At 48.2% G+C, this 14,067-nt stretch overlaps 1 protein-coding gene across 4 annotated transcripts in view; it reads right to left on the bottom strand.

Annotated features, from left to right (window-relative positions):
- The window catches only part of SLC1A7 (solute carrier family 1 member 7), a 54,297-nt gene that overhangs the window by 7,414 nt on the left and 32,816 nt on the right, over positions 1-14,067 (bottom strand). For 3 of the 4 annotated variants that reach the window (XM_004371721.3, XM_004371722.1, XM_023727056.1), the window contains exons 4-7: positions 4,746-4,788; positions 2,880-3,102; positions 1,346-1,445; positions 364-597 (exon numbers count right to left, since the gene is read on the bottom strand). In XM_004371721.3, the coding sequence (XP_004371778.1) occupies positions 364-597; positions 1,346-1,445; positions 2,880-3,102; positions 4,746-4,788 (600 nt within the window). Of the gene's footprint in view, positions 1-363; positions 598-1,345; positions 1,446-2,879; positions 3,103-4,745; positions 4,789-10,168; positions 10,369-14,067 lie in introns of those variants that run through there. The other variant, XM_012554239.2, reaches the window with a different exon arrangement.

The following is a 14,067-nucleotide window of genomic DNA, read 5'->3' as shown; positions in this document are numbered from 1 at the left end:
GGCGTCTCCAATAGCGGCACCGTGTGGCGGTGAGAGGCAAGAGCAACTGTAGATTCGTCCTACTGCATTCTCTCTTCCTCTGATGTGTGGAAGGCGAGCTCATTTGATTGGGTAAACTTTAGGGATTGTGGGCATTTGAGGGTGGAGATGGCCTCAAGAAAAGATAAGGGCTTTCTGCTACTTGGGTAGGTGGGGCCTTGAATGACAAATTTCAAAAGAGGTCTTGTTACCATAGCTACTCCAAGCTTGTGGAGGGGCCAGACTGGCACCTTCTGTGGCTCTAAGACTACGGACACATGATACCTGGCTGGATGGGCAGAGTTCAGCCACCACCTCCCCCTCCTGCCCGCTGCCCAGGGCTACCTGGAGGAGGTAGCCAGCGCAATGAGCAGGGCTTGGAGGATGCCACGGATGAAGATGATGGGGTTCTTTTTGGTGATGAAGAAGTAGAGCAGGGGCAGGATGAAGAGGCCGTGGACCACAAGCCCGCACACCACAGTGACCGTGTAGAAGCCCAGCTTCTTCCTGACGGCCGTGGGGTCGTCCATCTCCAGGATCTTGCCAGCGATGAGGAACACAATGCCAAAGGGGAAGTACCTGGGGTGGGTAAGGCAGCCCAGGGCTCAGGTGCCAGGCAGGTACGCCTCCCCTCGCCTGGCCCTGCATCACTGCATGCCTCATCCTTTGGAGCCTCCCAGGGGTCACAAAAGAGCTGAAGGGCACCATGTACAAAGGTGCCAGCCTAGGGTCACGCATTCAGCATTATTAATACTACCCTTAACCACCCCAGCCCCAGACAAGCTCCCACTCCTCCTCCGAGAGCACCCCTGCCTTCAGGAGGCCCATGTCCCAGCCCCAGCAATGCCACATCTCTGCAGGTGACCCTGGCAGGCCCTTGCATTTCCCCGTTTGAACTATGCAAGGTTGGACTAGAAGATTCCTGAAATCTGAGCTCTCAACCAAGGAGTGGAAGTTGGTTCTCGCTTCTAAGGTTTCTTTTCTCCAAAAGCTGAGCTGATGAGGCTCCATGCGATGGGGAAATAGGCCCTGGGAGCAGCAGGGCCTGGTTTAGCTCTTAGCTCTCCTCCAGTGGGCCTGGCTGGGCCCATAACTGGACTGGGCCAGAAGAGGCAGGACTAGGGCCGAGACTGGGCCTGGGTAGGGCTGGGGAATCCAGAGAAATATGGGCAGCTCTGGAGGTCCCAGGCCCGGGGCTGAGCCTTGTGTGCAGCTTTTGCCCGGGAGAACTGAGGATGAGGCCATGGTGTCCCTCCATCCTCCCAGGGCGTGGCCTGCTTTGTGGGAGGCAGTGGGTAAAAGAGGACTCTTCCCCAATGAGGCTTACCACACAGCCACAGCCACGATCTTCATGACGGACTCATTGAGGCACTGGCAGAAGCTGACCAGTGGGGTCCCACTGTCACCCATGCGGCCCAGCATGATGCCTGCAGGGGCAGGGACATATGAGCACATCCAGATGCCCCTGGCAGAGGCCAGGCACGTGTGCCTGCATGTGCAGACACACGCAGGAGGCAGGGCCGGAGCAGACCCGCACACAGAGGCTGACCTCAGCCCTGGCCGAATTCCCAGCAGCCTGGGAGGCACCAGTTCCTCCCTTCCACTTTCTTCTCGCCTTCTCCTGGTCCTCCGCCACTGGACCAGGGCAGCAACCTCCCCACAGGGCTTGCATCTCTCACTCCTCTCTCACCCATTCCACACACCCGAGCAACTGTCATCTTAAAATAAAACTGCTCCCCTGCTGAACACCCATGCTGACTTCCCTGTGCACTTAGACCTCAACGAAGCTCCCTAGCTTCAGGCCCCCTCCTATCTCCATCTGGCCCTGCTCTCCCCTCCCCACTATGCTCCAGCATCACTGGCCTTCTTAAAGTTGCTAGAATCCATGAAGCGCTTCACTGCCCCAGGGCATTTGCCTATGCAGAACCCCCTGCCTGCAGCACTGGCTGCATCTCCACTTGTTGGCTCCTTCTCTGCCTTTAGGTCTCAGACAAGCCTGTCTCCACTCCCTTTTGCCCCCACGTGGTTATTCTATCCTCCATCCAAAGAAGCTCCCCAGACATTCTTCTTCATCTCACCCTTTGCTCATTCCTTCATATTACTTATTACAACTTAGAGCTGTTGTTTTCCATTTGTCTGTTTTTTCTGTCGCCTCCAGTAGAATGTTAGCTCCGTGAAAGCAAGAACTGTATCTCCTCAGCTGGTACATGGTAGACGCTCAACGATGATTGTCGAATGAATGAATGAACAAGTGAGTGAATGAATAAAGGCTTCCCTGACCCCTGTTTTTCTCGCCTTGGGATCCTGGGCTTCCCTTCATGGCTCCTACCACCTTTGCAATTGTGCTCGTGGGTGCTCTTTCATGGCGAGCTTCAGCGAGAAGCAAGCCTCCTCGGCTGGGGAGGGAGGCACAAGGCCTTTACATAAACAGTGATGTCCAATAGTTTTGGCTGTTCCCTGTTCTTTATTGTAACCCCTGTTTCCATTATCCCCAGACCTGAGTAAAAGGTTTGAGAACAGGCCGCAGGAAGGAGGGATGGACGACCCCATTGGAGGCAAGCCAGCACCCAGGGAGTTCCAAGTGAGGGTGGTGAGGGAGAACACCCAGCTCCAATTTAGGGGCAGGCTTGGACATCCCTCGGGAATGGGATGGGGCCTTGAGACAGTCTATTCAGATAGTAAAGGAAGGGATGACCCGACCAGCAGGTTGGAAGGCCTCAGGTTATTCAGATTATTGGAGGGAGGGGTACGGGGGTGGAGGGAGGGAGGGAGAGGAGGAGGGAGGGAGGGAGGGGTGGAGGGACAGAGGGAAGGAGGGAGGGCTCCAGGACCCTGCTGGGGTGGGTAGGGGCAGCACATACCCATGGTGGCAGAGAAGATGACGATGCCCAGGACGTTCATGCCATCACTGGTGTCAGGCTCTGACTTGTAAATGACCTCAGGCGGTGGGGTCAGGTCCAGGGCAAAGTTCTGCATGTGAGAGCTGTTCTCTTCCTGGACCCCATAGATGAGGATCTGCCGAGGAGTGGCCTCTTCTGGTGCCACCTTGGGGGACTTGACAATGGCGGTGGTCTTGGTGCGGTACTGATGGGCGACACCCCAACCAGGAAAAGCAGTCAGAGCCAAGTGTTGTTATTAATATCAACAACAGCAACAACATTTCTTGGAAGCACATTCATATCCACTCCTATCCTATTTGAACCCCACAATAACCCTGTGAGGCAGGCAGGCCCGGGATTATTATCAATATTTTACCACTAAGGAAACTGAGATTCCTTCCTCCATCCACACACTACCTAGCTTCCCTCCTGGTCTTTCCATGCATCTGTGTTCCTCTCTAACCATCCTTCCATCTCCTCATCTCCCTGGATAATCCTGAAAAAAAACAAAGCAACTCTTCAGGATAGAGTAGAACTGTCCCACAGGGTTTCCAAGGAGTGGCTGGTGGTTTTGAACTGCTGACCTTTTGGTTAGCAGCTGAGCTCTTAACCACTGCACCACCAGGGCTCCCAGATAATCTTCCATTCAGCTGTTTATCCCCTTCCAGCCATTCATCACCCACCTACCTAATAGCCAGTCAGCCAGCCAGCCAGCCCCACCTTCCACCTGACAGAAACACGGGCCTTCTGTTTTAAAAAGCTCTGCCTTCTTGGGCAGGTTAGGCCCTTGCTGGGAGAGCTGAGCCCCTGAGCCACCTACTCTGGCTCTTTTGCCCCCAGGGCATTCCTGGGTCTCTCTCCCTCATTCCTCAGGTACTGGGAGCCCAAACAAGGCAGTCTCCTATTCTCCCAAATACCACATTATCAGTAAGGCAAGCCTCCTGACGAGGGAAAAAAGAACCACTCAGGAAACGTGTAGACCTGAAGTTTCTGTGCTTCAGTTACTCATCTGTACAACGGGGATCATCATAGCATCTCCCTCCTTGGGTTAAAAGAGACAATATATGTAAAATGCTTACAACAGAGCCTGCCACACAGTAAGCCCTATGTAAGCATTACTGCTATCACTATCATCATCATTTCAGTGGTGAGTGCTCTGTGCTGAGTGCTGTACTAAGCACTCGGGGTACAAAAATGAACCAGACATCATTTCTGCTCTGAAAACCTGTGAGAGGGAGTGAACTCTGAGGGAGTCAGAGAAGCTTCGCATAGGTGGGGACATTTGATCTGGGTCTTGCACAATGAGTAGGAGTTTGCCAAAAGGAGAAGGACATACAGATACTCACAAGTTTGCAAAATAATGTGTGTAAGCCTACTCACTACAACATCACAAAAGGATTATTTAAAAAGAAAGAGACCTGGGTTTACCTACTAGCTCTGACATTAACTGGTGAGATAACTTTGGGCAAATCACTTAATCCCTCTGAGCCTCTGTTTGCCCATCCAGAAAATGGGACTGATACCACTTCAGTGTAGGGATATTGTGAGGACTGAGGGAGATGGTCTATGTGTGGTTACCAGTGTGAAACCTAGGACAGAGCAGGCACTCAGTAAAGGCTTCCTTCCACCTCCATAATTTTTCTTCATGAAAAACTGGAACCCAGGACAGGAATATGGCCATAAGAGGCCCTAAGGATCTAGGTCCCAGCGCTCTCAGGAAACAGGGTAAGAGAACAGCGGAGAACCTGGGAACCTCCAGGGCAAACCTGTCTCCTTTCAGGCTGGCCCCGTCTGTCCACCCCTCCCACTAGCTGCCCCTTCCCCTTCATTGCCCCGGGACCCACTCACCTGTTGGAATGTGGCCTCCACCAGGTTGGCTGGGAACATGTTTCTGGGAAGAGAGTCAGTAATTAAAGAATTCCAGAGCCCAGGAACGGGGATGGGGCTCTTGCGGTCATTTGAAGGCCTCCCTTGGCAGTGGAGAGCTTCCATGACCAGCCACACCTCCCTCTGCAGTGCCGCCTCTCTGCACCCCCGGCCACCTCCCACCTCCAGTACTTAAAGTTCCAACACCAACTGCTTACAGTTCCCTAAATATGTCATGCACTTTTCCAGCTCCATGCTTTTGTCCACACTGCTCCTTCTGCCTGGACTGCTCTTCCTGCGTCTCTGCCTGGCACACTCCTACTTAAATGAAGCACAGGTCAAACCAGAGGCCAAGCATCACTTCTTCTATCCAGTCTTCCCTGACTGCTCCAGGCAGACTCTGTGGTCTCTCGCCTGGACTTCACCTTCACTCCATTATGCTGTAGTGGGGTTACTGGCTGACATGTCTGCTTCCCCCATAGATGGTCCCCTTGAAAGCAGAGACTTTGTCATTCATATCTTATCTGTAGAGCCCAACACAGGACCTGGCATATAACTGGGATCATCATTCTTATTAATATTATTATTAGAAAGCTAAAGGTGGAGGGGATCTTGTCCTACCAGATATTAGAACATACTATAAAGATGTAACTATCAAAACAGTGTTTTACTGACACAGCAATCAATAGAAAAATCAGTGTAACAGAATTTGTAGCCCAGAAACAGAACCTAGTGCATCAAATATTTCATATTTGATCAAAGTTGTTTCACAAACCAGTGAGGAAAGGAAGAATTCATCATACTGTACAACCGAGCAACTATGTGCAAAAATAAAAGTTAGAACCTTCTTTCACGCTGCACACCAAAATAAATTCCAGATGGTTTAAAGAAAGAAATAATATAAAAAAATTAAATCATACAAAGCTAAGAGAAAATATAGGCTAATATTTTATCAGATCACAGGATATGAAAGGACTGTCTAAGAACAAACTGAGCAATAGAAATTAATAGATCTTACTACATTAAAGTAAAGAATTTCCTAAATGCAATGTGGTATGCTGGATTGAATCCCGGAACAGAAAAAAATGACATTAGTGGAAAACTTGGAAATCCTAATAAAGTCTGTAATTGAGTTAATAGTGTCACACCAATTTAATTTTTTAGTTTTGACAAACGGACCATAGTTATGTAATATGCTAGTATCAGGGGAAGCTGGGTGGAGAGTATGCGGGAATTCTTGGTACTATGTCTGCAACTTTTCCGTAAATCTAAAATTATCCCAAAAATGAAAAGCTAAAAAAAAAAAATAATAATAAAAATTAAGAAGCTCTCTAAGATAGAGTACAATACAAATAAAATTAGAAAGCAAATGACGAACTGAGGAAACTCTGACAAAGTTTTATCATCCTAAATTTATAAACAGCTTTTACAAATCTTTTTCTTGTTTACATGTTCATGGTCTGTCTCCTCCCACAAAAATGTCAGCTCCCTAAGGGTGAGGAAATCTGTTTTGTTCACTGCTGTGTCCCCAGCACCTGAAAGAGTGTCTGGCACATGCTAGGCATTCAGTAAATATTTGTTGCATAAATAAATAGACCACCAAAAACATTAACACCCCAATAAAAAAATGATTGTAAGACCTGAATACCCAAATCACTACACAAAAGAAGAAATGTCAAAACAACTTTTTAAAATCTTCAGCGTTTTGTCAGTGGCCATCCAAGATACACTTGGTCTGTACTCACTTGGAGCAACAGAGGAAGAAGACGACCCAGATCTAACTGCCTCCATGAACTACTACCTTCTTTGCCATGAGATCAGAAGAAATGGATGGTGCCCAGCTACCATTACTGAACACTTTGATCAAGGATCCAGTAGGTGGATCTTGATCAAAAGGAGGGAAATTGTGGAATGGAACTTCAAATTCTTACTGGAAACCAGATTTACTGGACACATTGAGGCTGGAAGGACCCCAAAATATATTGCCTGGAAACAACTTTTGAACCTGGAGCCCAAACTATACCATGAAGTCATCTTTAAATTAAACAACAATTTAGCTCAATAAATAAAGAATGTCTGCCATAAGCATTGTACCCTACTGAAGAATTACCTACATAAGATTGAAATGACAATAGTAGCTCTAAAGCACAGATGAGAACTTTAAGGGGCAGAGTGTACATATTAATGGTAGTGAAACAATAGGGGCAGAAATAGCGAGGATGGTGACACATCGTGAAGTACGTAACTATTGTCAATGAACTGTATGTGTAGAGATGTTGAACATGCGTCTGTTTTCTTGTGTATATTTTCACCAAAAATAAAAAGGATTCAGCTTCATCAGTAAAATATTGAACTGGAAAGGCATCTTTTTAAGTGAGGATACACCATGCTGGAGGAGGTTCAGTGAGATGGGCACTTTCATGGGCTTCTGACAACAACCTTTCTGTGAAGCAATTAGCATTTATATTGACAGTCTTAGAAGCGTTTGTATCTTTTCCTTTATAATGTCCCTTCTAGGAATCTATTCTAAGAAATGATCAGAGATGCTAACACAGATCGTTGTCCACGTGCTTACACGTCCTTCAACAGCCATATTCCTCACACTCATGCTGCCTCCTTGTCATGGATTGAATTGTGTCCCACAAAAATATCTGTCAAAAAATATCTGGCCATGATTCCCAGTATTGTGTGACTCTCCGCCATTTTGTTATCTGATGTGATTTTCCTATGTTGTGTAAATCCTATCTCCATGGTGTTAGTGAGATGGGATTAGCTGCAGTTATGTTAATGAGGCAGGACTCAATCTACAAGATTAGATTGTGTTTTAAGCCAATCTCTTTTGTGATATAAAAGAGAGAAGTGAGCAGAGAGACATGGGGGACCTCATACCACCAAGAAAGTAGTGCCAGAAAAAGAGTGTGTAGTTTGGACCCGGGTCCCTACACTCAGAAGCTCCTAGTCCAGGGAAGATTGATGACAAGGACCTTCCTCCAGAGCCGACAGAGAGAGAAAGCCTTCCTCTGGAGCTGACGTCCTGAATTTAGACTTCTAGCCTACTAGACTGTGAGAGAATAAACCTCTGTTGTTGAAGCCATACACTTGTGGTACTTCTGTTATAGCAGCACTAGATGACTAAGACACTCCTCTTTTGGATCGACCTGTCCTTCCCACTCATTCTTGTTCTTGGCAAATCTCTTCTCTTTCAAGACTAACTTACACATATATAGAGTCATAGATGTGGACATGAGTGTGCATTATTTCTTAAACTTTACACCCAACAGCCATTGTTGGAAAGCAGAAACTATCATTTTTTTCATTGCTGCTAAAATGCAGGTTCAGTGGTAGAATTCTCACCTCCCATGCCAGAGAACTGGGTTTGATTCCTGGCGACTTCACTTCATGCACAGCCACCACCCGTCTGTTAGTGGCGGCCTGCGTGTTGCTTTGATGTGCAACAAGTTTCAGCGGAACTTCCAGACTAAGACAGACTAGAAAGAAAGGCTTGGTAATCTACTTCCAAAAATCAGCCAATGAAAACCCTATGGATCACAATGGTCTGATCCACAACCAATCATGGGGATGGTGCAGGACTAGGCTGTGTTTTGTTCTGTTGTGCGTGGGGTCACCAGGAGCTGGAGGCCAGCCAGACAGCAGCTAACAACAACAAAATGCAGGTTCAGTGTAAACATACGGCAGGAAGAAGGCCTAGGATGAGCTACCAGAGGAGGAAATTGGGGAAGAGTGGTCATGGGTATGTCGGGATCCGACAATAATTTCCCACTTTGTTACAAGGGAGAGAAGAAGCAGAGGTCAGGAGCTAGGACCTCAGAAGCTCATTTGAAGCTTTTCTTTCAATGAGTTATAAATGGATTTCTGCCACTGGAATGGTAGCTGCCTGCAATGGTTGCTGATGTCAAGCCGACCAGAAGCACAGAAGCCAGAGTTAGTGCCTGGTGACTGCTGGGCACATGTCTGGCACACAGCCACCCAGAGTGCCATGGTTTGTCCACTCACCCTGGACGTCTACAGCTGGAATGGAGGATGCTCATTCTGTGTTGTTGTTAGGTGCCGTTGAGTCAGTTCCGACTCATAGCGACTCTATGTACAACAGAACGGAACACTGCCCAGTCCTTCGCCATCCTCACAATCGTTCTTGTGCTTGAGCCTATTGTTGCAGCCACTGTGTCAGTCCATCTTGTTGAGGCTTATTCTGTACCAACTGTTAAATATTTTGGAAATATCTTCTAGATACAAGCCTCAGGAGGTTCAAGTGACTTACAAGATTGTTTTCCAGGGAAACTTAGAGGGAAGGCTGCTTTTGACTGAGCGGAAACTAGGAATATTTGAAAGGTCATAATAAATCAAATGAAACTTATACCTATTATATACATTCCTTTGCATCTTCCTTTACAATTACAATAATTAAAAATGTGTGTTGTGGCAGGGACGGCTAGTTTTCTACCCAATCTCCATTCTCTTCTCCTTTCTTACTAACAGAAGTCCCATGATGTTATGGAGACCAACTGGGCCCTGCCATCAAACCCCATTTCCCAGCCTCTCTTACCATTGGGGTGGCCAATGAGATGTCAGTGGAAGTCGTTGGGTGGTGTTTTCTGGAAAACTCTTAAAAACGTGCCCATTCAGAAGTCAGCACAACTTGACAAAGGCAAGCTTCAAAGACACATCCAAACTCCCTGAGGATCTAATTATTTGGCTGAGGGCTGGGGACCATGGCCTCAGGAAACATCTAGCTCAACTGGCATAACATAGTTTATAAAGAAAATGTTCTACATCCTACTTTGGTGAGCAGCATCTGGGGTCTTAAAAGCTTGTGAATGGCCATCTAAGATACTCCACTGGTCTCACCCCTTCAGGAGCAAGGGAGAATGAAGAGAACCAAAGACACAAGGGAAAGATTAGTCCAAAAGATTAATGGACCACAACTACCACAGCCTCCACCAGACTTGAGTCCAGCACAACTGGATAGTGCCCAGCTACCACCACCGACTGCTCTGACAGGGATCACAATAGAGGGTCTCAGAGTGGTAGAAAAAGGTAGAACAGGATTCTAACTCACAAAAAAAGACCAGACTTACTGGTCTGACAGAGACTGGTGAAACCCTGAGAGTATGGCCCCAGACACCGTTTTAACTCAGAACTGAAGTCACTTCTGAGGTTCGTCTTTCAGCCAGTCAAGATTAGATGGGCACATAAAACAAAACGAGACTAAACAGGCACACCAGCCCAGGGGCAAGGACTGGAAGGCAGGAGGGGACAGGAAATCTGGTGATAGGGAACCTAAGTCAAGAAGGAGTGTTAACACATTGTGGGGTTGGCAACCAATGTCACAAAATAATATGTGTGTTGTTTAATGAGAAACTAATTCGCTCTGTAAACCTTCATCTAAAGCACAATCTAAAAAAAGGAAAAAATATTTTAAGACCTCATATGCAAATATTAAAATTTTACTTTAAAGAATAAAATTTTTGAAAACAGCTCAATTCTAAATGTGAATAAAGTACCCACCCTGCTCAAAAAAAAAAAAAAAGAAGTGCCCATTCAACCAGGACCCTTTTGTCCTTTTCTCCAATTTATTTCATTCTGCCTGGAATGTGGACGTAGGAGCTAGCTCTTGAGCAACCTTCTTGAACCATGAGACCCCACTGATGATGAAAGCCAAATGCTAAGCATGGCAGAGCCCCAGGTAGAGGGAACATGGGATCTTGATGACCATGAGCTGCCCACCTCTGGGCTGCTGATTTAGAGAAAATGTAAACCTTTATCTTACTTAAGCCTCTGCTATTTTGGATTTCTCTTAGCAGCCAAAAGTGTGGTGCAAACAGTGAACACGCTTAGCTGCTAACTGCAAGGGTGGAGGTTTGTGTCCACCCCGAAGCACCTTGGAAGAAAGACCTGGTGATCTACTTCCAAAAAATCAGCCACTGAAAACCCTACGGAGCACAGTCCTGCTCTGACACACATGAGGTCACCATGAGTCGGGATTGACTCGACGACAACTGGTTTTTTAACAGCCAAAAGCAATTCCCAGCTAAGACACGTGCTTATACTAATAATTGATGAACTTATTCTGCAGATTTTAATAAAGAATTATACTTTTGATTATTAAATAGGAAAATGTATGTTTTCTTTTGCCTTTGGACACCCATAAGAAGCCTTTCTGCTTGCCCCTTGAGGCCTGTGCTCCTGAAGGCAGTGACGGAAAATACACATAATGTGCCTGGGAAAAGTTAACAGCCATGTCCATCAAGTCCACACACCCTCTGCCCATCTCTCTGGGCAGGGCCAGAGTAGACTCTCAGCTCCTCTCCTCACTTACTATTTGTAAGTTCCCATTGTGACTGTTCTAGACTCACCCCTAATCCCTTGTCCCTAATCCAGGCTTGAAAGGTGGGAATGATTCCTTTCTAAGCATGGCTCCCGGGAGTTTCATCCAATCCCAGAGAGGGTAACTGGGAACTATAAACAGAGCCAAGTCATTACTTAATCTCTCTGGTGTTTTAATAAGATTGAGGGAAAAAAAGAAGAGGAAGAAGAAGGGGCCAGCTGTGGTTAGTGTTCTGGTTTGTTTTTTTTCTGAGGTTGTCTTGTGAGCAGACATCAGGCTTTTGGAGCCCCCCCTTGGAGCCCTGGGAAATGAATTCCTGTCTTGGCGGGTCATCCAGGGACACGGCCTGTTGCGTTCCTCTGGAATCATCTTTGAGATGGACGCATGTCTTCCCACCCCCGAGGTGGACTATGAGGCCTTATTTCCCTGTTTGGTTGTCCCCCACACCTTTTTGACTTCATTTGTCACATCACCCTCAGCTCCCAGTTCCCTGCCCTGGTCATACGTGTTCTCGTTCAGGCATCAGCACTCGTTAGCCACCTGCTCTGGGCCACAGCAAGGGTGAGGAGGCCCCAGTACCCCACTGCCAGTGTCCCCCCCATTCAGCACAGCCTCTCAGAACCTCAGAGCTAGACAGGGCTTCAGAGAGTGGCCGCCCAGCCCACCCTGCTCGTCCATCTGCCGTGAGACGGCGGACAGCCTTGCTGCAGGGACTTGTATTTTCCTCTCCAGCTCCCAGTGCCATGTCTTCCCCCCCCGCCCCGAGCAGGCGCTTAATGAAGGTGGGCTGAACGGAATGGAAGTGATGGCCCCCCTCCCAGGTCATCCTCAGGCCTCCATCACATCCTCTTCACTCCACCCTGCTCTATTCCATCCTTCCCAAACTCTCCGGCTTCCTATTTCTAGAGCATAACAGCCAGCCTCTCCTCCTGGCACTCAAGGCCTTCGAGGTTGGGCTCCACTCTGTCCTCCTAACCTCATCCCCCAGAGCCCACCTCGAAAAGCTTCTGCTCATGTCGCACAGCCTCAGAATATCAGAGCTAGAAGGGATCTTGAAAATCACTGGCGAAACAGGCCAGAGAGGGGAAGTGGCCTGCCCAAGGTCACAGTGACTTATTGGCAGAGCTGAGACGAGACCTCAGTTCTAGGTTCTGGCTCCCTGTCCCAGGAAGCATGGGACCTCTCCTTGCAGCTCCACTCTCTGACCAACAAATGGTGACAGTGGTGTTCAACCACCCAGCTTTGCAAAACAGCTTGCCTCAGGGTTGAGAACAACTGAGGAAAAGTCTCAAAGCAGGGGAGCACTTTTCACCACGTGAAATCAAGTGAGGAACAAGAAACGCTCCCGGCACATTTGACTCTGACACGTGTGTCTAATCCAGAGTCTGCAGCCCCTGAGCAGGGGGAGGCAGAGGTAGCGGGGACTCCCCAAGCACCAGCAACTCCTTCCACCACCAGCAAAAGCTGTTTTGAATCATAGAATCCAAGAAATGATGAATCATAGTCACCAAATCTTAGAAATAATGGATCTTAAAAAGAAGGCTTCTCGAAATGCCTCTTTCCTTGGCTTCCAAGACATCTGCTCTGGTGATCTCCTCCTGCCCTCCTGCTGGCTCCTGGCGCTCAGCTCCACAGCCCTGGCGTGGCTGTGCACCAGGCTCAACCGGGGCCTCCGTGCCACCCGGCTGCACATTCGCTGTGGCACTTCCTTCCCCTCCTGGGGCTTCAGCCATCAACTCCACAGACCCCACTTTCCATGTATGTATTCAGCAAACATCGACTGGGCACCCGTACCAGGCTCTGGGGCTACAGCGGGAAACACGTTTTGCAAATCTGGCCCTCACAGCATATTTCATTCCAGTGGGGAAGCCAGGAAAAGAAAGAAATAAGTACACGCATGTGATAATGTCGGAGAGTAGGAAAGGCTATGGATGAGTCCCTGGGTGGCGCAAATGGTTAAGGGCTCAACTACTGGCTGAAAGATGGGCGGTTTGAACCCACCCAGAGGCTCCTGTGAGGACAGGCCTGGTGATCTGCTTCTGAAAACTCTACAGAGCAGTTCTACTCTGCGCTCACGGGGTCGCCATGAGTGGGGATCGACTCCACCGCAACTAACAACAATAAAGGCAATAAGGTAAGTGAAGATACTGGGACAGTGACAGAGACTGGGAGGCCTCTCTGAAGAGGGGACGCTGGCAGAGATGTAAATGAGTGGGGGAAGGAGCCACGTGGCTCTGCAGGAAGGGCTATCCAGAGGCAATGAGGACAAGGCGCCTGGAGACCAGTGTGGCTGGAGAGAAGCAAGGGGAGGGGAGGGTGGGTGCAGGAGTCAGAGGGGTCAGACGCAGGTGTGTGGAGGGGGGTCAGGAAGTGCCTGTGGGCTATCGTGAAGACTGTAAATTTGGGTGAAATGTGATGGTTCTTTTGAGCAGGCTGTAAGAAGGATCCCTCTGGCTGCCTGCGGAGAACAGACCTTAGGGAGGCAAGAGTGAAACAGGTGGTTAGCAAAGCTGAGGTGGCTACGCCGGTTCCACCACAGGCATCACACAGACTTGGGTTGAATCCTGGCTCCACTACTTACTTGCTGAATGGCCCTACAAAAGTCATTTCACCTCTTTGAGCCTCACTCCCGTATGTATTTAAAAAAAAAAAAACAAAAAACCAGAAGAAACAAGCTTGTTGCCTTCAGTTGGTTCTGACTCATGGCAACTCCATGTGTTACAGAGTACAACTGCTCTGTTGGGTTTTCTTGGCTGTAATCTTCACGGATTACTCATGGGGTCACCATGGGTCAGAGTCAACTCAATGGCAATGGGTTTGGATTTTGTGGTTTTTAAAAAAATCTTTACAGAAGCAAAGTGCCAGACTTTTCTTCCGCAGCACTGCTGGGTGGGTTCAAACCTCCAACCTTTAGGTCAGTAGTTGAGTGCAAACTGTTTGCACCACCCAAGGACCTTA

This window comes from Trichechus manatus, unplaced genomic scaffold (assembly GCF_000243295.1).
Source record: "Trichechus manatus latirostris isolate Lorelei unplaced genomic scaffold, TriManLat1.0 scaffold00015, whole genome shotgun sequence".
In the NCBI taxonomy this organism is placed as follows: Eukaryota; Metazoa; Chordata; class Mammalia; order Sirenia; family Trichechidae; genus Trichechus; species Trichechus manatus.
This window is presented reverse-complemented; position numbering and strand designations above follow the sequence as displayed.